The sequence below is a fragment of the Crocodylus siamensis genome, chromosome 5 (assembly GCF_052110815.1).
Source record: "Crocodylus siamensis isolate JL-2025a chromosome 5, ASM5211081v1, whole genome shotgun sequence".
NCBI classification, from domain to species: Eukaryota; Metazoa; Chordata; order Crocodylia; family Crocodylidae; genus Crocodylus; species Crocodylus siamensis.
In genome coordinates this window covers 75,359,248-75,386,089 of record NC_143399.1, presented here as the reverse complement: position 1 = coordinate 75,386,089, position 26,842 = coordinate 75,359,248, and the positions used below count along the sequence as shown (strand labels likewise).

Here is a 26,842-nt window from a genome sequence, read left to right as displayed (position 1 = left end):
TAAGAAATGAAATTTACAGAATGCGCATGTGTAGCTTAATGCCAGCGGAGAAAAGTACAAAGCGCTCATTTTGATTAACAGTCAAGACTTCAAGGTTACATAAATGTGAGAGTGCCGCGCGGCAGTTATACAGAACAAAAAAAAAATAAAACAGTTACAATACTAAGACTTCCAATTGTTCCTATTTATTCCTCATGCTTCTTATATTAGTGCAAAAACATCCTAGTTTAAAGCCTTCCTCACTAAGTTAGCAAGACTATATGCAAAGATACTCTTTCTTCTCTTCATCAGGCAGACCCCCATCTCTTCCCAGCAGTCTATCTTCCTGAAACACCACAACTATGGGCAAAGAAACCAAATCACTGCTGGTGACACCATCTCCTCAGCCATGGGTTGATCTCAAGAAGGCGTTTGTTCCTGCCTGGGCCTTTACCCTTGAATGGAAGCATAGAGAACACCACATGGAATACCTCTCTAATTTCTTTACATCTTCCTTAAAATGTTGCACCATTTCTAGATGCACACCATATTCTAGATGAGGATTGTGTGCCACACTGAGTAGGTTGCATTATTACCTCCTGAATCTTATGCCTTCAAATTGTTAATTCAGCCCAAAATTACATTTTTTGTGACTGTGTCACACTGCTGACTTGTACTGACTCTGTGATTCACCAGAATCTTCTCAGCAATGCTACTACCCAGCCAATTATCTCCCGTTTTGTACTTGTGGTTTGGATGATCTTTCCTTAGGTGTAGCACCTCACACTGTTGGCAGCGAACTTCACTCTAACTTTAGCCTAGCTTTGCAATCTATCAAGATCCTTTTGAATTTAACTCCTGATCTCCAAAACATTTAGTCCTTCCAAGTTTTGTGTCACCTGCAAATATAATCAGGAAGCTGCATTCCAATAGGCCAACAAACCATTAATAAACAGGAAACAGGCTAAACACCATTTTATCCAGGGCAGCCCCATGTGGAATTCCACTCAAAACTTCCTGCCATTCTGACACTGATCAGTTGCCCTTTGCTTGTGGTTAAGCTTCTTGCCAAGACAGTAATTTTATCTAGCCCACTGCGGTTGAACTCAGAGGAAAGGGGGTCCTTCTGCCCAATACAGTCCATCCTGCCATCTTGCCTCAGACAAGCAGAGGAAAGACTCCTGGGACAAGGCCTCACTGCCTAGCAGGACTGCCAGTGTTTGTTAGCTTCCTGTCCTGGTTGTCACTTTGTCAACTCCCCGTTAGAGCTCCCCCATTCCAGGCCCCAGCCTCTCCAAACCTCAGTTCTGGGGCTTCCCAAACACTTTCTCTTGTTCTCTCTCTCTCTCTTAGTCCAGCTGCCTTAGGTTTCAGGTTACCCCTGGCATCTACCCCTCTAGGGCCAGAACCCAAAACCTTGGACTTAGCAGCCACGGTGCCCAGCACCTCACACTACTGCAGCAGGTCCTTGGGTTAGCTTGCCTGGGGCTCCAGCCTTCCCCATTGAAAATATATTAGGCAAGGTGCTGGAACACCCTGTTACTCAGTCTCTACCTCTCCCTTTACAGCTGCTTCTGGTCCACTAAGTGTTAGTTACAAAAAATAATATATAAAAGGAAAAATCTCACATTAAAATTCTTCCCCTGCCTCAGGGTAACAGTCTTTATTCAAGGTGTAGCCCCAAGGCCTGATGTCTAAACAAATCAGGAACAAAGACAAACCACAACAAAACTTCCTTCCCCTCTTGGGCTACCTGCAGTGTCTATCCAGGCCTTTTCTCCCTCAGGCAGAGCCAATCCAGAAGTCAGGGCTCTACTACCCCTCTCTAAGTCCACTGCATTCTCTTCATCCACCCAAGTAGTTATGATATCAAAGAAGGATATCAAGTTGTTCTGGCATGATTTGTTCTTGACAAATCTATGCTGGCTGCTAGTGCCTTTACTCCTTCAGATGTTTACAAATTGACTTTGTTATAATTTGCTCTAATAACTTCAAGAGTATTGAGGTCAGGCTGACCAGGCTATAAATCTTTTTCCCTCTTTTTTGATGATGGGTACTATATTGGCCCTTTTCCAGGGCCAGAATTTGTTGAAATTCTCATTTGCAAACCATATAATGTTTTTGATATTTGCATGTAAAGAGGTTTTTCTTCTTCCTTTCAGTTCTTTTATTTGTCTGGAAGTTTTGGAAAATGAATAAAAACAGTCTTTAAAAGCACTTCCATATGTCTCTGCACAATTCATTGGAGGTGGCTTCCTGGTGACTGTTTGGAGCCATTGATTTGTCCGAGCTTTTCCACAAATCCAATTAATTTAGGTCATTGCACATTTCTGGTCAATTGCAACTGTCTTGACATATTACAGTGAGCTTTTGGATTGGTTTTGTGTCTAGTAAGGATAAAAAGCAAGGCATCTGGCTGATGTTACATTTAAGATACAATTAGTCTGTTGATTGCATCTTAAGAAGTAACCTGGCCATACATTCAGGAAATTAGCGGCACCACAAAAAAGGAAACCAGACAAAATCTTTACACTAAAAATATGTAATGTTTTTGTATCTGGTTTCATTCATACCTTAAACTGAACATGTGGCAGTTATGACTGCACTGAGGCTGGAACCCCAATGCAGTCCTGATCCAACCAGTAATCAGCTGATTGTTGGCTGGATTATTGCTGCACTGGAGCTGGTTTCAAGCCCTGGTGTGGTCCAGATCCTGCTGCTGATCAACTGACTGTTGGCTGGTTCCTGGAACTACACAGGGGCTAGTTTGATCCTGCTGTGGTCCTGGAGCCAGTTGATTGTCAAGCGCACAGTTTTCAAGTTACTGTACATGAGGAGCCTGGTATCCCAAATGAGGGACCCTAATTATTGCCTTTTTGAATTCTGTATTTAGTTACTCAGCTTTACAAAATGATCATCTCCCATTTACATTTTGCAAGTCTTTATGTTTTGTGAAAGTGTATGTATTTTGTGAAAGTAGGAATAAAAATGCTTTAAAGCATATTTCAATAAGAAGACAGAAAAAAATACTTTCATTTTTTAAAAAATAACCAGTTCTTACAACCCTTCATTTGAACAATTGTTCTAGAGACAAAATGGCTAAGGTTAAATACTGAAAATTTAGCAGATCAATTATCTTCATTGTGAAAGGAGTAGTAGTGATTTTGCATTTTCCCAGGGAAACTGATGTTGATTTGGCTGAGCTGTGACAGTTTAGATTTCTTTTAAAATGTGAACTTTGTTAGTACTGTATTAGTTAGTATTGAATTTGTTAGTACAAGAGAACTTGAATCATTCATATCTGATTTTGTTTGCAATCTGCTTAGTACACGGTAGGTTGTTGAATTAAGGGTGAATCCTCAGCTGTTTCTTGTAGCTTTTACTTCAAAGAATGCTGCTTCTCTGCTTGGCTGTAGCTCATCAGCAGTCCCATGTAGATGATCAGTGAAGTGGGGCCTTTTGAAATAAAAGCCTCAGGAAATGGCTGAAGTGCCTTAGTGGTCCTGAACAACTACCGGTATTTGCTGCAGCTCTGTGTATCATTAGTTTGCAAACCCTCATCTTCACAGGGACATCAGGAATGTACCCATGTAAAACATCCAGGCTCTATTGTATTTTAATGTTTTTCAGCCAAAACTATGAGTGAAGAAAAGCTGTACTGTTCCTCCCAACATGGCTAATACACCTGTGTTATAGGCATAGGATAAATTTCTTTCACGGCATTTGATCCCAAATCCATGAAGTCTATGGATATAATCTCATCGACTTCAACAAATATTTGCTTAGACTCCGACTGCAAAAAATTTCAACTGAATCAAGCAAAGAGCTTTTCCTGAGCAGTATAGTATATATTGAATCAAGCCAAGCATTACTAGTATTTCAGATAGACCTGTTAAGGTGGACACTGAATGAGCTACCTCTCCTTTCCTCATTCATTGGAGACCTTGTGCAGGCATTGCCAAATAATATTTTTCCTTAGCTATGTAAGGTGTATCTTGCATGGTTGGAAATAAATGAGGCAAAAGCTCTACAGGGAAAGTCCTTTATGTGCTCACTGCTCCTATGGACCCTGCTGCAGCAAATCGCATAAACACATGATTAATTTTAAATAGGCGAGTACTCCCAAGTATGTATGTATTTAAAGCAGTGGTTCTGAACATTTTTAGACTCAAGGCATCCCTCATTAGATTCAAGGCCCTCAGAAAAAGCCAGCTCTTAGCATTCACTCTTTTTGTGACTGTGGACAAGTAATAGAGCAATTATTTGTTGTAAATAACTCAAAAAGACCACAACAGGTCAAAATGCTTTTGACACTGGATTTCTATTTGAAATCTCTGGGTTTATCTTGTGAATCTTGTGTAGGTGTTTGCATGCCCAATGGTGCTAATATTATGTGGTACCCTTAAAAGGATCTCCCACCTCCTTAGCGGCTGAGAACGTGATTTAAAATAATGTTTGAGTATTCTGCAGAATGGATGCTGGACGTGGGATTAATTTTTACAGACTCTGCCAGACTTTCACAGCAGAGTAGAAGATACTGAGTTATATAGACAGTGTGCAAGTGTATCATGTTGGCTGCTAAATTGTTTTAAATATTCTTTATACTTCATTCCCAACAAGAAGAATAAATAAAGTAACCCAGCATGAAGTGGAAAAACAGAATTGGGATGCTGGTATGGATAAATGTAACTGTGCATTTAGTTTTGTGCCTTTTTATAATCAATCTGACAACTTGAGCACCAAATGCATTAATTAAAACCTGCTTTTTCAAAGTATCTGGTAACTTGTATCAGTCTTTAAATATTGATACCATTCTTCAGGTTGCATGCAGTCAACCCAGATTAGCATTTGGCAATCAAGTGGAATTTTGATCAGTGAAATTGACAAACTCAGTAAATTCACTTATAATGGAAACTGGAAACTGCCCCATGGCAGCAGACAGACTGCTGAGCTACTTAACAGGGCCTACAGCAATTAAGTCAAATCATGCTGAGGAACAGTCTCCTTTATCTGCATGATAACTATCCAGGCTTTTGGCATCTGTGGCTTGTCAATCATACACTATGTTTTTGTTGTCCTTGAAGATTTCTTTGCCGTAGGCAAGTGAAACAAAACAGCACCTTGTCTAGCATGGCAACAGGTAAGCATGAAGTTGTTCAGAGAACAGATTCTGGTTTTGATACTTTTTGTTTAAATCAGTGCTGAAAAGGAATTGAAAGTACAGATAAGGATTGATTTATTGCATGTGCTATGTATTTCCAGAAGACATTTAGGTAAAGAAAATATTGAGCCTTATGCAGCAGTATTTTTCCTTTCTGTAAATGGATTTCATCAGATGCAGAATCATTAGTTGTCAAGGTAAATGCACACTGTGCATGCATGTAATGTGCTGTACCATTACATGTATGTGTTTCTGTGTGTAAAGATTCACTTAGTCAGTGCTTGCCACATGAAGAATAATCATATTCACTTGTAAAATATCTGCTTCAGACCTGTCTATATATATTAAAAACTTTAAATACATTGTGCCCTAGATGTTTCTTATTTTAGTCATTTTCAGACCCCCTGCTTGAGTAGTTTCGCTACCTACCTGTTTCTAATGATGCTGGTTTGATATGTATTGACCATTTTATTTTTTATGAACTGTTTTAAATAGTTTTTGGTTAACATTCTTGTGTTTCAATTATGTACTGTGTCTTTGCAGTCTCAATTTGTATGGCTTTTGTAAGTAAAAATGTCATATATTTCATGCTTAACTGTAATTGTATGAGCCAATCAGAATTCAGGATACTGCATAGTTACTGATGCACTACTTCTTTACATTCTTTTTTCATTTTATAGCTTTTATGTTTACCGTAGGCAGATGGCTGAGTATTTCTGAAGGTTGTATTCAGTTAGAGCCCACCTCTCTCTCAACTTGTTGACTGCCTAGGTTATCATACACAAGGAGCATAATGTCACCATTCTCTTGTGAGTGCCATGCTACCATTATCAGTACCTGCGTACTGATTGGGCGGGAGGAGTCCCTTAACATTAGAATTATGTTCTTGGCAGGCCATTGGTAAATATGGTAAAGAACCAGCAATGATTTCAGGGTCACCAATGACATGAGAGGAGCTAAGTGCTGTACAGGACCGTGTTCTATCCATTTAGAGTTCAATATTCATGACACATCATCTATATAACCTTAAGTCAAAGGCTTCTGAAGAAACTAAGGCTGCCTATACATGTGCTTGGAGATGTGGGGGGATGGGGAACATTTTAATTAGAGCAGTTTCCAGGCATCTGCTCTAATTAAAATGGCTCACCACTACGTATTAAGCCTCCCGCATTTCAAAATGGCTGCAAGGGTGCTTTCACTAAAGTGAGGCAATGCTGGAGTGTTCTAATTAGTACATGGAGCAGACTCGATTAATTGTAGTATGTCTACAGGCAGCGTGAGTGTCAGACTGAGGATTAGTGTTGTAAAACAAGAGCTGTGAAAAGCAGTGGGAGGAGAGCTAAATATCATTGATACAACCTCAGCCACATAGATACTGACTGGAAGTGATTCAAGGATGCTGTCTATACAGCTGCTCTGGACATTCTGGGTTTATCTGCTTGGAAACATCAAGACTGATTTGATGAGAATGCTGAGAATACAGAGAGATTTTTTTTTATGAGAAACTTTGCCTGAATTTATCTTGGTTGAGTGCCAGATCACCAGCACTCAAAAATGCCTTTTTACAACCCGTGTAATACTCTTCAATCTGAATTGAGAGTTATATGTAGTACTCAGTGGAGTAAGAAAGCAGATGAAGAAGCACAGTCACATTTTAATCAAAGCAATTTGAGGAAATTCTTTTATGCTCTTTTAGAACAGTGCATGGGCTCAATTCAAGAAGTTCCACCCTGGCACAAGTTCAGGTGGAAATATCCTGATTGAACAGAACCAAATCCTAAAATGTAGGCTGCTGACTTTAAAATCCTGTTACCTAGGAATCTAGTATTACTTATGAGGCTACTCAATATGCAACTACCTCAATATGTAATCAATGAAATTTTTGACACTGCCACTTTTGGGGATGGACAGACATATCATTATTGCATGATAAAGATATAAGCCAGGGGTCAGCAACATTTTAGGTGTGGTGGACAAAATTAGAATAGGTTTGCCCAAATGTGGGATACTGCTTGCGACTCAGCTGCTGCCACTTCATCCCACCATCCTTCTGGTCTAGCTGCCACTTTTCTTATTGCCAAATTCCCACTGACATTCCTGTTTCATGGGCTGGATAGACTTGCTTGATGGGCTGGGTACAGCTTATGGGCTGTAGGTTGCTAACCCCTGGTATAAACTGTTACGATATCAATGTATAAACTACTACATTTTTCTGCTCTTCTTATAGTGTATATATAGCTAAACCTTTGTGACTTTAACACGGTTTGTTTCTGTGTTAAAGGAAGAGTGAATTGGTTGCTAATACTGCTATAGGAGCATGCAGATATGTTGAAAGTTACATTTGTTCACAGCCTCAAACACTGAAAAGGCACCTGAATTGCTCTCAAGTGACAAAACACTTTTCACTCTGATACTATTCTGGTTTAGGTCTACATAGCTGGCTGGGGCTCCTCAATCTAGCATTTCACAGATCAATTTCAGCTGAGTATAGAGATGCTTCTATTGTCTGTATATATATGAAAGGTAATCATGTGTGACAGTTATGGGGGAATCTCTTTACTAGCGGTTGCTGGCAAGTTCCTCGCTAGAATCATACCTCACAACTTTACTTGCCATATAGCTAAGAAATTTCTGCCCAACAGCTGATGTGGTTTCAGATAAGGGAGAGGAACAACAGGCATGATCTTTGCTGCACAGCAGATATGAGAGAAATGCAGAGAGTGAGTATTGATCTCCTCTTTGTCTTTGCTGACCTTACAGAAACATTTGACACAGTCAGCAGAGGGTCCTTCTGGAAGTTACCATCTAAAATTGGCAGCTCTGACAAATTCATTGTAAGGGCTAGACAATTTCATGATACAACAATGACAAGAAGGATGGAAAAGGGGAATATATGCAATCCATTTCCAATAACACATGGTGTAAGAGAAGACTGTGTCCTTGCACCTGCAGTTTACTGTCCTGTTTGCTGTTGTGCTACTAGTTATTTTTCATGGTCTAGAAACATTTACCAGAATCCAAAACACCTTTGAATATAAGATGACCCCCCCTGCTCCCCAATAATTAGATTTGATATATGGGAAATTATACATTTGTTATAATTTTTCATGTATAGTATCTGATTAGTGAAAGGCCATCTTAAATTTGTCCCCTTACTGTTCTGGCAGGGAAAGCAACAGAGGGGGACAAGGGGTCAGATCCCCGCCCTTGCCCCTCCACCCCTTGTCCTTCCTGCCTGTCCCCCTTGCTCCCCTATACTTGTGCCTGCCCCCTGCCACCTGTCCCCCATGCTACTTGCCACTCTGCCACTTGCCCACCTGTGCCTTCCCCTGCATGCCTTCCTGCCCACTGCTTACCTTCTGCTGCTCTGCTCCTGATTCATATATTCATAGATTCATAGATGTTAGGGTCAGAAGGGACCTCAATATATCATCGAGTCTGACCCCCTGCATAGGCAGGAAAGTGTGCTGGGTTCATATGACCCCAGCCAGATGCTTATCTAACCTCCTCTTGAAGACCCCCAGGGTAGGGGAGAACACCACCTGCCTTGGGAGCCCATTCCAGATTTTAGCCACTGTGAAGAAGTTCTTCCTAAAGTCCAGTCTAAATCTGTTAGCCTATGGCCATTATTTCTTGTAACCCCTAGGGGCGCATTGGTGAGTAGAGCCTCACCAATTCCCTTCTGCACCACCATGATGAATTTATAGGCAGCCACAAGGTCACCTCTTAACCTTCTCTTGCGGAGGCTGAAGAGGTCCAGGTGCCGTAGTCTCTCCTCGTAGGGCTTGGCCTGCAAGCCCTTAACTGTATGAGTGGCTCTTCTCTGGACCTCTCCAGGTTATCCACATCCCTTTTGAAGTGTGGCACCCAAAACTGCATACAGTATTCCAACTGCGGTCTGATCAGTGCCCACCAGAGTAAAAGTATCACCTCCTTGGTTCTGTTTGTCATGCATCTGGTGATGCATGATAAAGTGCAGTTAGCTTTTATGATGACTTCGTCACGCTGGCAACTCATGTTCATCTTTGAGTCCACTAGGACTCCGAGATCCCTTGCTGCTAAGCAGGTAATTTCCTAGGCAGTAGGTGTGCTGGACATTTTTCTTCCCTAGGTGCAGCACTTTGCATTTCTCCTTGTTAAATCGCATTCTGTTGTTATCTGTCCATTTGTCCAACCTGTCTAGGTCTGCCTGTAGTTGTTCCCTGCCCTCTGGTGTGTCTTCTTCTCCCCACAGTTTTGTATCATGCACAAACTTGGACAGAGTACACTTCACTCCCTCGTCCAAGTCACTGATGAAAACATTGAATCTGCTCCAGCCTGCTGGGCTTTCCCCACCCCAGGCTGTCACAGAGCAGGGGAGGAAAATGGAGGCAGGGCAAGGGAGCCCCACACCTGGCCCAAGCTCCTCCTTCCTCCAGCTTGAATCTGCCCATCTCGCGGGGGGGAGGGTGCTGCCCCGGAAGGGTCCTACTCTCCCCTCCCCCCCCCAGCCTGGCCACCTACACAGCCCTGACCCCTGTGAGTGTCTGCCTCTGACCCACAAGGGGGAGAGGGGAACGGATCCTTCCTGCCATACAGCCTTAAGTCTGAGCCAGCATAAAGGGTTGCACAGCAGTGTGTTTGTTTCCCCCCACCCATCTATGGAGCACTACTGTCTCTGCCACCTAGCACAAGTCTCTTGGCTGCCTGATGTATCTTACTGGCTACTGTTGGTGCCAGGCTCCAGCAGGATGTACCAGGTGGCCTAGGGGGCTTGTTCCAGGTGGCAGTGGGTACAGGAGTGCTTTATACAGGGAAGGATCAGGCTCCATTGCCCAGTAGAAGCCTTCTGGGCTTCCTAGTATTTTCTGCCCAGGAACAGCAGTAGCCAGGAAGACATGCTGGATGACCCAAGAGGCTTACACCAGGCAGGAGAGCCCAGCCCTTCCCTGTATGGAATGTTCTTGTCCTTGCTGCCCAGCATGAATTGAAAATTATGTTCAACAATATGGGCTGAAACATTTAAATACATTAAAACAAATTAGTTTTTTATTTGGCTTCAGACAGCTTGAGACTTCCGTATGTACAGCATTCTAGCTTTGCTAATTTTTGAAAGTATTGATTAGTCTTTCAGTCATTAAGCAATACAATTATTAAGTATTGTTTGTGTCACTGTAATACCCAGGAGTCCTCATCCTAGTTCAGGACTGTGCTATGTGTGCTGGGTGCTGAACAAATGCAGTACAAGAATCTCCATCTTTGGAGGTTTTTAAGACATGGCTAGACAAAGACTTGGCTGGGATGATCTAATTGGGGATGGTCCGGCTTTGAGCAAGGGGTTGGACTACATGCCCTCCTGAGATCCCTTCCGACCCTAATTGTCTATGATACTATGATTCTATAAAAATAATAATCAAATAATAATTAATAATTAAATATCAAAATATAAAGGTAGGATCAAAGCTTGTAGATGTAGTAATCTGTTTTGCTGCTAGTAAATTAAAAGGGTTTTTTGTGAATATTGTCTGACTCTGAGTTTACATGGGACACGTATATATATTTCAGTGGTGAATGTTACAGCACCTCCTTAGATAAAGAGAAAAAATTAGTTGTGCATATAAGCTTTCAGACACCATTATATAAAAGTATCTTTACAAATTTGATGTGGCTTCTGCTTTAATTAGGAACTCAACCCTGGAAGTGAGATTAGAATATAATATATATTTTGTACTCTTTTATTTTAGGAATTACTTACCTTGACCATGCGGGTGCCACAATTTTTGCAGAGAGCCTGCTTAAGGGGTTTATGGATGATCTCAGAGAAAACATTTATGGTGAGTAGAAAGTGACTTTCTCATTGCCCCTTAGCTACAATTTAAATAGACTAAAGCCTTTTGTCTTTTTTAGTGGAAGGGTATGTGCATTCTTTATGCTGCAGTGGCTTAGTGAGAAGAATTATTTTGTCTAGGCCTATGGGTCACACGTCTTGCGTCTGGAGAGTAGCTCACTGGTAGGCTTGGGAAAAGGTGTTGCAGTCTACATCCCACAGAGAATTTGGGAGCCTAAAAGTTTCAGTGTCTAACTTATGGATGTCTGTAGCCAAAAGGAACCAGTGAGGGACATCTTAAATGCTGCCTCTCTTTATGGTTTAGATGTCTAACTCGGGGCTACAGGCAAGTATCTCAAGCTGCTTGGGAGCCACAACCCTGAATCTGCCTCTGCAGAGTAAGCATCTGTACCCAGGGGTTGGCAATCTGTGGGGTGGATCTAGCCTGTGAGGGAGCTACATCTGCCTCACAAAGATCTAACCAGACCCAAGGCATCTGTGATATTGCAGTCTCTGCAGCCTTCCGTACTGCTCTCTCAAGCCTGCTGGTGAGGGTAGGTGCAGGTGGATTTAATGTGACAGTGGGGAGAGGCCAGTGGAGATTTACAGTTGGCAGGAGGGGCCTGGATAAAAACTCTGGCCCACAGAGCAAAATGTTGCCAAGCCCTGCCTCTGCTCATTCTTTCAAAGAAGTGAGCAGGGCTCTCTCGCTCTCTCTCTCTCTCTCTCTCTCTCTCTCTCTCTCTCAAAGTATCACTGGTCCCAATGTCCATCTTGGAGAAAAATAGCCTGAAGGTTAGAGCCAGGAAATGCAAGATCCAAGAGTGAGTTCCTTTCCTATTTGAGAAAGTTGGACCCACAGCTAAAAGATTGCCCTAACCACCAGGCTCCTGAATCCTCAGGTGGGAGGAGGAGGAAGGTCACCCTATAATGCAGGTGTCAGCAAAATGGCAGATCTGACAGGCAGTTGGACTCCATTTCCCAGCAGCCCCTGCCCACATCGCTGCAGCTGTTTTCTATGGAGACTCCAGGTGTGGCAGGGCCAGGGTTTTTATGGCCCCATGCTGCTGGGGCCGGGACCTAGCAGTGGTGACATTTGTGGTCTGGAGCTCCTGTATGTTTATAGATTGCCTTAAGTTCCTTAAATTAAAGGGTACATTATTTGATTTATAATATTGTATAGATTGAGGTTGACATTTGGAGTTAGCATGACATACACCTGCCTGTAGAACACAGGCTACAATGTATTCTGAAGAGTCTGCTACTTCTTTTGCCTAAGAAATGTCAACAGAGATCAGGAGCCTACTAAGCACGGTCAGTATACTATAGATGTAGTTTGGCTTACTATGGGACACTCCCTGGCCCAGATCTACTAAACACTTGTGCAAGTGCTGAAGTCAGTGAAATATCCTCATAATGTTACATATGTACATAAATCTTTGCCGGATTAGAGCCTTTCTATTCAATTTCTATTGGTAACTGTGTGCCGTGTTGGTGCTCCCTGCAGCTGTTAGCATGTGATTGCTGGCTTTGGAACTAACTGCTTCTCTTTAAACAGACAGCCATGGAATAAACCACAATATAGCACATTTTTAGCATATAATACACACCTTTTATTTTTCCAAAAATCAGATGCTGGAAATTGGGGTGTGCGTTATATGTGAGAAATACAGCAAGAACAGTTTCTGCTAATTAGGGGCACATGCAAAAATCAAATTTGCACCAATCCACAGGGAGCAGAATAATGAGCAAGCTTGGCTCCCTAGCTGCTACTACTCAGTTACTTACAACAAAGAAAGATATTTTTATTCAATTTAAAAAAAGGTATGTATCTTATTCTGGTAAATATGATATTAGCTCTTTACCTTCATTAGGTCATTTGTGTGACCCATTCAGTGATTCCAGATTCAAGATGACGCAGCAATCTATCCCCTCCATTGCCACAGCAGAGCAGGGTTGTGTATGTGGCATAAGTTCCATTAAAGAGCTTGAAACAATTCTTAATATAGAGATGACTTTTTAGCTTAAAGTGCAACCCTGCACGTAAATATTGTAACAGTATAAGTTGACTTGAACTGAGAAATGCACTTTCTGGTCCGTGATTCAAGTGCATATTAGTAATATTAAAAGGAATGCTCTGTCACTAGACATTAGAAAGCCTGATAGATACTGTCTTATCTCAGCTGCTTCAACTCACTCTGGGCTGAAACCTGATATTAAAAATTGTAGGCCCCAACGGAGTTTTTTATGAATTTATTTAATTTCTAAGTGCTTATGAACAAGAAGGCCGCTCAAACCATTTCTGTACGTATTTTCAGTATGAGAGAAAGACTTGAATTCTGTTAGATGTTGCATCCCTTCATCAAGACTGGCAACTAAATTGCAATTACAGAGCCAGTTTCTTCTTTCAGCTACACCTGTGCCAACTCATTAAGTGCTATTAAGGCGATATAAGTGTAAAGAAGGGAGTAGTATTTAAAGACACTTTTGAAAATGAAGGTAGACCATTTTCAGTTCTTTCTTTTGGTGAAACTTTGCAAGGCTAAAGTACTGACTGGTAGTTTGGGAGTGGGGAAGAAAAGCTAAGGATGTTCCATATGGAAAACAATAAGGTACAAGCATAGATAAAAAAAACAAGGAATGAGTTCTGAGACTGTTTTTCATACTGGAAATTTGCCATGTTGCTTTTTTTAAGCTTCCCTCTCTGGTCGTGATGTTTAAAAACTATGACAAATACTTACTGTTTTACTGCCTTTTGGAAAAATTATAGTGTTATAGGAACTTACCTTTTTAAAAACTTTATTTCTCAAATGATATCTACTTTGGTTAAGTCAGATGCATATTAACATGAGGAAGTGATGCTTAGACTTCTGGTCTACATTCTCTTTTCATCAAAAATCTGTACTGGGGGTTTTCAAAATTTTTTAGATTCAAGGTACCCCTTGGAAAATGTCAGCTCTTACTTTTCACTCTATTTTTTGACTACAGAAAAATAATAGAGAAATTCTGCTGTTGCAGAATGCTCAGAGAGATCATAACAGAGCAGAATGTTTTTAACACTATGAATTCCTGTTTGAAATGTCTGGGATTATTTTGTGAATCATGTTTGCACACCTAACAGTGCTAACATTGCAGGGCATCCCTGAAAGCATCTGAAGGCACCCCAGTGTGCTGTAGCGCGCTGGTTGAGAATCACCGATTTATACCTGTATTTTTTTTTTTTTTTTTTTGGAGGGGGTTTGTATTTAACTTTTTAACAGGACCTGATTATGTTGACTTGAGGAAAGCTGGCTGATGAGCTTGCAATAGAACAGATATCTTAGAGGAGCCACATTTATATTGCAGAAACTATTTGCATTTAAGACATATGATGGATTTAAACCTAGCTGCTGAAGAATTAATAGGTATTGCTTCAACATACTAAGCCTCTTAACCCTGTGACTGTTATTGGCTTGTTAGCTCATGCATGTACATATTTATTACATATGTACGTGCTGTCTATTGCTTCCTTCTGGTGGAATAACATATATTTCTAGTTCCTTCTAATGGAACTCTCTCAGTATTGGTAATTGATCCACTTATGTCTGGCAGCTGAAGTTTCAAGGTCTGTCATAATTGCTTTTTTTCTGTTATATGTCTTGACTTAACTGTTCTAAAGAGCTTCAGGGCATTTCTGTGAAGTATACATTAAATCTTTCTTTGTCATCTTTTTAGACTGGCTTGGTAGAGTACTTGATAAAAGAGGGGGGGTGTGAAAATTTATAACAAAAGTGTGATTAATGATTAACTTCTATGTCTCTATTGTCTCCTAGGCAACCCGCATAGTCAGAACATCAGTAGCAAACTGACATATGACACTATTGAGCATGTTCGATACAGGTAGAAGTATCTCTATTTCACATAGTATATGCAGCACCTTGTATCTTTGATTTTGATTTCCCATATGCTCTGGTGATAATTCTTTGGTATTATTTCACTTCAGCATATTGCTGGTTGTATGTGAATAACATGTCTGCTTAACTCCATTAGGAACTGGGCAGTCACTTTTGAGGGAGTTTGTGGGGGTGGGGAGGGACACCATACCTTCCTGCCCTCCCACCATGGTCAAAATCACTTTTTATACATAGATGTGTGGCAGTGTTACAGTACAGCTTGCAGCTGCAGTAAGATGTAAGAACTGAAGCCTCAAATACAAAAGGCTAATGGTTGTTATTAAAATGGTTCAGAAGGTCAAGGGCATGGTTAAAATTGAATAGGCACCCTCAAGGTACCTAGTGGATTATGGGAATTTGTGTATTATGTTAGAGGAATTGCTTGGGTACTTTTTGTGAAAGCAGTTAACTGCCTTTTTAAAATAGGTTTAAGTACTAGAGTTAAGGGAGGGGTAGAGAAGATTCAACGAAAATTATGACTGTTCAGTGTTTTTTGCTGTGTTTTGAAGGGCGAGCTCAATAATAAGATCATCCCCTCCCCAAACAACTTCAGGAATGGATGTACTAAAAATATACTTCTCACTAATTTATGTTAATAGCAAAAAGCTGAGATTAGTTCAGCCAATCACTGAAGCTATTTGTGTTCGATGGGAACTATAAATTAATTTACGTACTTGGCTCTATTCAAAACTATGTTATAGAATAACAGTATAAGAGTTTGCTCTGGGCCAAGATTTCCCCTTTGGGCTTCAGTTTGCCAAAGGTATGCAGGACCTGGCCCTTATTTCTTGCAAGCCATGGATGTCCCAAATTACTTTGTACCTAGCCTACAGGTACACAGGCTTGAACTTTGCAAAGTTGAAAAGCCCAAGGCTGAATTAATTCAGTCTGGAGGCTACAGGTTAAGCTGCACAGATTAAATTGAAACAGAAATGAACAGACATTTACCTTTAATTCAGGAAACTTAGCCACATGCCTGTAGTGGCTCAGGCCAGAAGCCAGCGGGTGCTAGAGGATGGCTGTCTAGCTGTGTGCTCATTTCCTATTCCTGCTGCCCCCAAGGTCTCTGAGATTTGCAGTCCACAATCACATCAGCAGGACTCTGCAGGGTTTCTCATCACTTCTTTCTGTTTCCAGGTGCCTCTTTACTCCTCATTAAATTTAAATAAATTTTGTTTATTTTGGAGCATCATATCTGTGTCTACATGCACCAGGTTTTCGGAGGAATTAAGCTGGGCCCATGGCTGGTGCCAAAGGAAAGTGGGATGGTCCAGCACTGCCCCTCCCCCCCCCGGCCTGGGGTCCCCCACCCACTGTGTGTCCATGCCCTACCATGCAGCTGTAGAAGCAGGGAGCGGGCCAACCACACAAGAGGAAAAAAAAAAAGCGGAATCAATTCAAAAGTGAAAGCAATTCAAAGGGGTGAACTATAAAAAAAGTCACAGCACCATCTGGTGGACAGAGGTTCATTTCATGTCTTTGAGTGCCTTTGTGTTTGCACGCAATGAAGCCGTGGGCATGATGCTTTAATTCCTGGTGAGTCCAAATAAACGATGTCCAAGGAGTTTTACTTTAATGCACAAGAAAGACTTTTAAAGGATTGGGAAATCCTGCTTGTGCAAACAGATATGCAGTTGCAGTACATTAAAGGGCAAAAATTGTGGTGTGTACATACGCCCCACAATTGAATCCAGCAGTAAGTTTGAGCGGGGGAAAGGGTGTTTAACTGTCCCTCCCTGCCCCCAGACCTCAGCTGGGGTTTGCCTGGTGGGGAGCAGACTAGGCTACATTCCCAGCTGGGCTTACCCCCACTCCCATGCCCTTGTTAGCCAGCCCTCGCTGCTTCTACTAGAGAGAAGAGGGGAGGAGCCATCCCTGTTTTCTGGAGCAGACAGTACAGCACAGCATAGTCCAAGGCTAGGAAGCATGCTGGAGCATTGTGATTTAACTTGACCCAGGAAGGGGTCTGGGACAGAAGTTTCATAAACTGGTTTGACCCAAATCAGTTAAGTCTGATACTACATTCAGCCAGATTTATATTAAACCAATTTCAGCCATTTTGGAACTGGTTTATGTGCACTGAGCTTTTGCTCTGTTTACAGGTTTAAACCAGTTTCTGATTACTTAAACTGATTTATACATAATTTCTGTCTCTAGCCGTAATATTCAGACCTGTTCAGTGTTTGAACCAGTAGAATCTGCTTTGCATCTTTCTGCTGTCTTTTCTATAATAGAGGTTTACAAGGTCTCCGTCCTTAAGAAGGTTCAGTTCAGGAAACAAAATGCGCTTTTCTTAATTCATGGAACTATGCAAGAGACAAGGACTTCTTAGGGTGATATCTTTTGTTGGACCAAGTGCTATTTGGGATAAAGTTGGATAAGCTTTCTAATACAACATCACTCTTAACACTGCCATTTCTTGGAACTATAGCATTTGTTTGCGTCTGTCACAGGTGGCTTGCAAAATGTAGTCTGTTTATTTCAGGCCAACATTTATTAGATGAGACTAGTTTTACCAACAGGACTAAAATTCCATGAAAGACTGACTGGGTACCATCCTTTTTGGTTTCAGTAACATGCTTCAGTATTTTATTTGTTGAGGAACCAAATTATATCCTTTCAGGTTCTTCTTCATTTTTTTTCTTTTTTAAATCTCGTTTTATGCAATCACACTTGATGGTATACTTTTTACAATAGTTCTCTAAAACTATTTTTGTAATGCTTTCTGTTTATTGTTATAAGGGAGTAGAAAAGAAAGTAGACTTCTCTGGTGTAACTTCTATGGCTTATTCTAAAAGAACCTACCATTTTCAGATTCATTTTATTTTGAACCTTGATTTAGGAATATGTCACGGCTTTTAAATACAACAGGACAGATATTTAGCAGCATCTCATTACAACCAGCCTGAGCTCCTCTGCCCCAAATAAGCATGTACTAGACTACACCTAATAGAACTGGTAAGCCAGCTTGCCTGCTACTCCTTAATAAAAAATTTAAGAAGCACAATCATTAAAAGAGAGAATTCAAGAAAAGTGTTAAAAATAATCAATATGTTTAGGCTATCAACAAAGCAATGAAAGCGTTTGTGCATGTACGCTTACAGCATTCCCACTCATTCTTTCAGGCCACTCGCACCATAAAAAAACAAGCAATATGACTAGGTGGGGGAGTAATTATATCAGTCCTATGTCACAGTTGCCATATTTGATTTTTCTCAGAACCTCCAGCTGGTTGTTTTACAAGCTTTAAAAAGTTCGCTTGCTTTTAAGGTTTCTTTATTGAGAAGAAATACAGCTGAAACAATGCCTTTTTAAAAAGCATTTTACTTTATATAGCCTACAGTACCTTTTACCACCTCTCTCTCATTTAGCTCCCAATTACCTCCAGTACTTGGCTGTTGCAATGAATTCTTCTGTCATCCCTGAAGTCCTTGCACATGGAACTGTCTATATTTATTGCATCTGCACCCATGGAAATGCTTGCTGAAGGGAACATTTTACTTCATATTTAAAACACATTTTCATGGAGTTTAAAGCATATTTTTGCTGCTGTTCTTCAAGTCATCCTGGAATGGGCATGGTCCCCCAGCCCCAATTAGAGGACAGTGGGTAGGAAACAAAGGAATTTTGCACCCTTCCAGAATCCTCCTTGCTTCTCTGCCAGCGCCGCTGTTTGGGAGTGGAATGCTGAACTGGCAGTGGGCACCTGCAGCTCTCCACCCTGAACAAGAGCAAGTAGCATCAGTATGGACTAAGAGCTCAGATTGCTTTGTTCATCTTTGCCATGTGGCTACCATATACTTCCATGTTGAGATATTGGTTGGTACATGTGCACAGTTTTTTCACTTTCATTGTAGTCCCTTTTGGCCGAACCCAGAGATGGAGCTCACACCAGTACTGCAGCTCATTATGCAGCTGGCTATTCTGTCTGTCTGTGAAGAGATGATGCTGGGGTTTAATTATGATCATATATTCTGTAGAAAGGTAGGGGTAAAAGGGTCTTCAGGAAATCATATAGTCCAACCTCTGGCGCAAGGCAAGATCACCCTTATCCAAACCATTCCATACAAATGCTTGTCTAACTTATTTCTAAAAATACACAAACAGCCCTATTGTACAACTACAAGGCACAGTCCCTTGAAATAACAGGAACATGCTAAGTAACTTGCCAGAGGTAAAGCAGAGGGACAAGGGCGCCATCAATATCCTGCCAGTGCAATATACTTGAGAAATCCAAGGAAGAGCACCACACCTGCCACTCTACAGGAGGAAGACTTCCCTCCCAATACACCTTGTCTGTGATGATCTGACTATGGGGTTACTATCCTTCCTAATCCCAAATGTGGCAAGTGGTCTGACCCTGACTGAGAGGAGAGACCTAATCAACTACCTCTGGGTTTTAGGTTCAGCAGGAGCACTGATATACCTGAGTTAAAATCTCCAGACTGGCTGCAAGCAGCACACAATGCTTCTATGGAAAGTGGGAGAAAAAACCCTTACATCTATTGCAGCAGAAGGGGGAAAAAAATCCTTCCTGGCCCCACGTGGCAAGCTGCAAAGTTTGGAAGCATGGGAAAAACTAAATATCTTCCATTGTTTGGCTGCATTCTTCTGCCATTGAGCATTGTCCTCTCCAGTATCTACCTGCTCTGGGCTGCAGAATTTTCAGTGGTCTGTCATGGTAGCAGCCATTTTGATGTGTTTTTTTCTCTGACAGGCGACGTTAAAAAATAACTCAAAAAAAAAAAAAGCGTAAGTTCCTTTAAATTTGATGGTGTTGATAATGGGAATAAATTGCGTTTCTGCTGTACTAATGCACTGGTTGCTCCGAAATATGGAATACTCCGAATTGGATTCACCTCAACATTTATTTGTCAGTGAAAAACCATTCTTGGAGCGTGGGTTTCTAATCTGTTAATGTTGGTGACACTATATGTGCTTTGATAACAAAATGTATAGTTAAAGTCTTACTGGTTTTAGTCACGAAAATGATTGTATAAATAGTTCACCTCATTATTTCTGTAGCTGTATTTCCATAAGCCATTTCATAATTGAAAGCTCCAATTGTGCAAAACATGTATGTGAATTGCTTTAAAAATGTTTCAGTGTGAGGTTTATTTATTTAATTTTTTTTTAAGTTACTGAATGTTCTGGAGTATGATATGGAATATCAACATTTTTTTTTCTCTATCATAGACAGCAATGTTAGAACTGTTACATATGTGGAAACTGCTTGACCTTTCATACACAGTAAGAAATAGTAGATACAGTATCTGCTTAGTATTGATTTGTCCTTTCTAAAGGTTACTAACTGGAGACTGTATGGATGAGTGAAACCTGAGCGTAGGTTCTGTCCTTCCCAATAGTGCACACAAAACTTGAGAACACTGTTTTAAAGCCAGAGTAGTTCAGATCTTTTATATACAAGTTTTGTACCGCTACCTCCCTTGCTGCCAGGCCATGCTAAAATAGCAGAACAGGCATTCCAGCAGTAGAAATGCTACATTTTTTAAGAGCAAAGGTTCCTAATTTCCTCTGGGAGCTGTTTGCACTTAGGAAAGCAGCAACTCCTTGACTGCCTTAGAAACCTTCCCTCTGGAGGAGCAGGCTTTACTTCTCACTCTAACCTTGAAGAATCAGTCAATTCGGACACTTGAAAGTTTTATATATTTAATGGGACGCATCTTTAAGTCGGTGTCAAAAGGCAAGCCAATAGAAAGAATGATTATTATGGTGACTCTGGACAGGGTAGATTCTAATTGCATAAGCTTTACAGTATAATTATAAGTAAAGGAACAGGATTTTTTTGAAGAATCTGCTAATTTGGGGCGGGATAGGTGCCTGTTTTTTGTTTGGGTCTTGTATACCAGTTGCATATAGGTGTACAATAAAATAATCTTACATGTACCTGGGGGTGCCAGGGTGCACATGGGATGTGGGGGAATTGTACTCGTATAACCTGACTTCATGGCTGTGCTTCATAATTCATTGAGCGACAAGTCAGTGTCAGTCTACTTATTAGGCTTTTAAGTGGACCTGAATGTGATCTTTTTTCCGCTTTTGATTGAATCCCTGAAAAATCTTTAACACAAGTGGGTGGATCCTTCTCTTCACTGCTTCTTGTGCCTCTAGGTTTAAGGCTGAGTTGAGGACATGTTACAGATTACTCCTGGACTTTCATCTCTGTTTTGATATGTTCCTTATCTGTTGGCTTGACAAGCAGAAACTTTAAGTTAATTCTTAACATTTTGTTCTGCTGTTACTCAGCTTTGTGGCATCTACAACAAAAGAATGTAATAAAAAACGTCTATATGTTCAGGATGATTCTGGTTTGGCATTCTCTGTAATCCCAGTTACATGAAGTGAAAACTGTAATCCCAGTTTGCACTTCGTTGAAAGCACTATGAGATGGAATACTAAATTTGATTTGATAGTTAAATATGTGAAATGGAGTAAATTCGAGAAACTTCTCCTTATGGTGTATGCATAAAATCAGAAGGCCATATTCTGTATGTTTTAACCCAGGTTATGCTTCCATTGACTTCAACAGAAGACTTGCAAAGATGTATAGGAATGGGACCTACAGTTTTCTATCTGTATGTAATAACTTTCTGCATATAGGTCAGAAAAAGATAGGTCTGTGACCTTTCATATTTTCACTCCATTTGGAAGAGAACCTAAGAATCTGTTACTGTAAACTTGTTACACGCTAGTAAGAATAATTTTAAAAATATATACCATTGCCCTTTGTTTTTAAACAATATTAAACATATGTAGGAAGAGCAAGTTGGATTTCCCTGTTTATTATTAATTACAGGTGTACAATGCCTTTTTTCATAAGCATCCTACAGATCTGGCATAGTTCTGAGGTTTCTTCAATTGTAGAAAAGATGGCAGATGAGAAGGTAAAGGCTGTTTAAAAGAATAATTTCAGTAAATTACAGATTCTACCTCCTTACTATAAAAATATACAAACATTACAGTTGTATTCAAAATATACTTTGCTACCAATTAAGCCTTAAAGGTGGTTGACAATTTTCTCTTTTGGATATGTCCTTTTAATCATTCCAACAGTCATGCCTGTTCACTCTTCCTCTCAGCAACCATTCTCTGCCGCTTTGTGACACAGGAGATTGGGCAAGATGGATTTACAGTCTGTAAATGCCAGTTTCTTTGTTAACAATATTTTAAATTGACTGTGGTTGTGGAAGGGCTTTTTTTTGCCTGGTTTTTGTTTTTCCTGGTCAGCATTTCACTGCTCCTTTTAAAACATTTTTAGTGCACTTTTAATAGTCAAATCAGCCTTTGTTTGTGTTTCCTGGGATGCCTATGTAAATGCATCATTTGTATTTCGTTTAAAGCAGCAACACAGGTTAGGTCCCTGCTCCAGGCACACATTCAGGGATTGTCTTCATAATTCTGTCTATAGGACCAGAAACAGTGTACAATTAATAGGGGCTTGCTTGGTTTGTTTTTTTTTTGGGGGGGGGTAGAATTTTAACAGTCTCAGCAAATTATTTTGTTGGCTGATTGAATAGGAATTACTATGCTGCACAAAAAGTGATATTTTTTTCCCCATCACATATTTAATAAAACTGCCCTCCTTTTTTTTTATTATCACTGACATTATATATGGTTCCAGTATCTTGATATAGCTGGCTTAGTTCTTCTGTCTGGCTTTCAAACTAGTCTGCCTTCCCCAAAGAGGCAAATTTTTTAAAACTCTTTCTTTGGCACGCTGCCCCGGAAGGGACTCTACGCATGGGTGGTGCGCACCCGTCACGCCCAGGTGCTGGCTGGCTACGCTGACACCTTGTGGTGGTGGTGCCTGGCATGGCCCAGGACCCCAGCGTGGTGCACACTGTACAAGGCACCCACCGCCAAGAAGACCAGCGACCTCCAGTGGAAATTGGTGCATGGCATCCTGGCCACTGGCACCTTTGTGCGCCACCTGGACCCGGTGGCCTCGGCAGCCTGCCCCTTCTGCCCAGGGGTGCCGGAAGAGGACATTTTCCACACCTTCCTCGACTGCCCCCAGCTGTAGCCACTCTTTGCTGCCCTCGGGGTGCTGCTTTGGTCACTGGGCCAGGACTTCTCAGAGGAAACCTACATCTACTCATTCCTGTACCGGGCAGCTGAGTGGGCTGCAGTCAGCCTGGCCAACTTCCTGGTGGGCCAGGCCAAGATGGTCTCCCTGAAGAGCTGGCAAAACCAGCTCACTGGGACTGGGATGCACAATGCCCTGCAGCTTTTCTGCTGCTGGTATGGGCCCGCCTCTCTTTTTTGAATTCGAGCATGCAGTCTTCCAGCAATGGTGGGCGGATGAGAATAGGATGGGGTTTAACACTGATAAGTGCAAGGTGTTGCACATGGGGAGGAAGAACCGGCACCACACTTACAGGTTGGGGAACTCCCCTCTTGCCAGCACGGAGACGGAAAAGGATCTTGGAGTCGTCATTGACTCCACGATGAACATGGGCTGGCAGTGTGGAGAGGCAGTCAAGAAGGCCAACCGTACCCTGTCATGCATCCACAGATGCATCTCGAGCAGGTCCAGGGAGGTGATCCTCCCCCTCTATGCGGCACTGGTCAGGCCGCAGCTGGAGTACTGCGTCCAGTTCTGGGCGCCGCACTTCAAGAGGGACGTGGACGATATGGAAAGAGTTCAGAGGAGGGCCACTCATATGATCAGGGGTCAGCAGGGCAGGCCTTATGAGGAGAGGCTACGGGACCTGAACCTGTTTAGCCTCCACAAGAGAAGGTTAAGGGGGGACCTTGTGGCCTGCTACAAACTGGTCAGGGGGGATCAGCAGGTATTGGGGGAGTCCCTGTTCCCCCATGCGCTGCCAGGAGTGACCAGGAATAATGGTCACAAGCTGGCGGAGGGTAAGTTTAGATTAGATATTAGGAGGCGCTACTTCACAGTCAGGGCGGCTAGGGCCTGGAACCAGCTTCCAGGGGAAGTGGTGCAGGCTCCTAGCCTGGGGATTTTTAAAAGGAAGTTAGATGACCACCTTGCCGGGGTCATCTGACCCCGGTGCTCTTTCCTGCCAAGGCAGGGGGTCGGACTAGATGATCTACCTAGGTCCCTTCCGACTCTGCTACTATGAAGCTATGAAACTACGGTGTCCACCTTTGAGGAATGCTGGGCCGTTGAGGGGACACTGTGATGAGTCGAGGTGGGATACCTGCTCCTTGCCCTGTGACACCACCAGCTCCTCAAAGGTGCAGAGGCGCACCCAGTGAGCTGAGACCTTGGGCTTTGTCCAGGTGGGCCGGCCTCTGATGTCCTGAGGCCCCCCTGGGTGTCCCCACTGGCAAGAAACTGTATATATGTAAATATTTCTTTTGTTCTTTGTGGGGTTTTTTGTCTAAAGTGTGCGGGCAGGCCATGAGCCCAGGCCTTGTCCTCGAGGCCCAGATCCTTGGACCAAACTGTACATAATTTCTACTACCCACCGTTTGTCACCCTCCCCCAGAATAAAAGTCTCTTAAAAGTCTGTCTGTCTGTCTGTTGAACCAGTTACCTATATTCCTAGTGTTTCAGGATGCAGTTCTAGCTTCACTTTCTCTAGCTTACTCCCTCTATCAGTGGCGCTCAACCACTGGCCCGCAGGCCAGACCTGGTCTGCAGGGCCACGTCATCTCCATGGGCCCAGAAATTTGGCAGCAGGGGAGCAGTAGCAGCACTAATTGCCACTTGCCTGTCACCAAATTGCCAGACTCATGGAGAGCTCCACAGTGTGGATGACATGGTTCTGCATACTGGATCACCCTGGCATATGGAATTATTTTGCAGCTGGACCAGCATTCAGGGTCAGGTTTCATGCCACTCATCAAGCCCGTGGGGAAGTCGAGCACCACTGCCTTATGTCAGTCTCTGTTCATCTGTATTCCTACATAAATATCCATTCTTATCAATCATAGCTGTCTTTGCCCTATGCATAGCCTTAAGATAATAGAGAACCCACAGTGACAGATAAATTCAATTAACTATACTAATGGCAGTGCTGCTCTGACAGGTTTCTAAATATGTCTGCAGGAGAAAATGGGTCCGTACAAAACATCCTGCACACACTTTAAAGCAGCAGTTCTCAACCAGAGGTCTGTGGCTCCTTGGGGGGCCTGAACAGGTTTCAGGGGGTCTGTTCAGCCCAGCCCAGTGTGCGGAGGAGCTGCCTTTGTACCCTACAGCTGAGGCAAGTCTTGAGGAAGGGGCCAGAGTGGGGAGGGGCAGGGCAGCCATCAGTCCCAGCATAGTGCAACCCTTCCCCTGGACTGAGCCTTGTCTTCTCCTGGTATGGCATGGCCTCCCTGAACACTGGTGGCTGAACCTCTGTTTGCCCTGCCACCCAGCACCAGCCACCCAAATTGCTAGAGGCATCCTGTCACTGTGGGTGCTGGAACCAGGGTTTGGATCCTGGCTTCTTCCTGCTTACAGCCCTGCAGCCCCACCTGACACAGGGGGAGAAGAGCACATCTCAGCAGGAGCCTCACTGTACCTCAGCCTTGGGGTTCCCTGGATGCATCCCAGGACAGGTCAGCTACTGAGTCAAGATAGGCTAGATGCATTCAGATGAATGTGGCGGTGGCACGCAGGGCTTCCTTAAGGGCTCAGCTCTGGACTCACTGCAGTGCCCCAGGCCTGTGGAATCATGCAGTGATAGGGAAGTGCCACTGCCGGGGCAGCATGGGGGCACACAGGCTCACCTAAGCTCTGGTGCTGTGGGCTTGGCTGGCCCCGTGGCTTTGGCTCCCAGTAACCTGTGGGTTCAGCCAGTAGTCCTGGCACCAGATTGACCTCCCCATGGGGTGAGTGGGGGGACCCAGGCCCTGGGGCTGTTTGTTGGGCTGCAGCTTAGGCTGTGTTCGTGCCTGCAGGAGCTTGCTGTGCTGCTGCTGTAGCCACTGCCGGGCATCAGTAACCTGCAGTCACCCCTGTGGGAGGAGGGCTGAGGAGCTGAACAGAAATGTGTCTGTCCCACACCTGTTCCATTTTGAGCTAATTTTTCATGTTCATGGGTACCTAGAGTAGTACACACTACTCCAGAGGAGTTGTCCCAGCTTAGTTGCAAAAGGGATTTTACTGACAGCATTAAGAAAGTAGTTTGCTTAAAGATCTAGTTTGTTAAAGTAGTCTGGCTTCCAAGAAGGCAGCCCATGTTATAAAGACAAAGAGGAATGACACGGGGGGGGGGGGAATATACATAATCATTCAACTATAGCAGACATAAGGAGATGCGTAGTCTCATGGCCAGATAAATGTGTGCATTTCAGAATGGCTCAAAGCGCATCTTTGGTTATGAGTTTCTTTTGGGCCTCATAGAAATTGTTGGGAGCTTGTCCTTGTGTTTTTCCTTTATTTTAGAAACTCACCTCAGAATGTCATCAATGCAGTGATCCGTAAACTGGTCAAGATTTGATTTGAGTGCAAAATGGAGCAAAAAGGCAGAAAGGACTAAAGGAACATGCAGATGGACAGCTTGAAATAAAAAGTCATTGGATTAATTTGATTCTCTGTCATGCGGAGCATCTAGTTCCTCAAAATGAAGTGCAATGGCTTTTGTGAGTAGTTTGAAAGGCTTCTCTTAAATTGCATAGACCTTTACACGAAGTAATATTGTATTTATGTTTCCAGTTTTATAAGTATCCCAATTTTTAAAAAATCATCACAAATTCTTTGTTCCTTTAAAAAAAAATCCTTTCTCACGTTTCACTGATTTGAGATCTTAGCTTCCTTGAAGGTTCTGTTTCTCCTGTTAGGATTGTTATGAGTTATGTCCTTGAAAATGAAGAATTCCTTTAAAAAGCAGTATGGGTCATGATAGGATCATGAAACACTTCTGAAGATTTGAGTCGTCCTTTTTTGCTTTTTTGTTAGGAATAATTGCAAGTTATTTTTCAGGGTCTAATTTGCTCATGTACCTAGATTTATTAATAATATATGGTAGATCTGAAGGAAAA

At 42.3% G+C, this 26,842-nt stretch overlaps 1 protein-coding gene across 3 annotated transcripts in view; it reads left to right on the top strand.

Annotated features, from left to right (window-relative positions):
* The window catches only part of MOCOS (molybdenum cofactor sulfurase), a 406,903-nt gene that overhangs the window by 45,455 nt on the left and 334,606 nt on the right, over positions 1–26,842 (top strand). For 2 of the 3 annotated variants that reach the window (XM_090049140.1, XM_090049141.1), the window contains exons 2-3: positions 10,864–10,953; positions 14,759–14,825. In XM_090049140.1, the coding sequence (XP_089905266.1) occupies positions 10,864–10,953; positions 14,759–14,825 (157 nt within the window). The remainder of the gene's footprint in view (positions 1–10,863; positions 10,954–14,758; positions 14,826–26,842) is intronic. The other variant, XM_090049143.1, reaches the window with a different exon arrangement.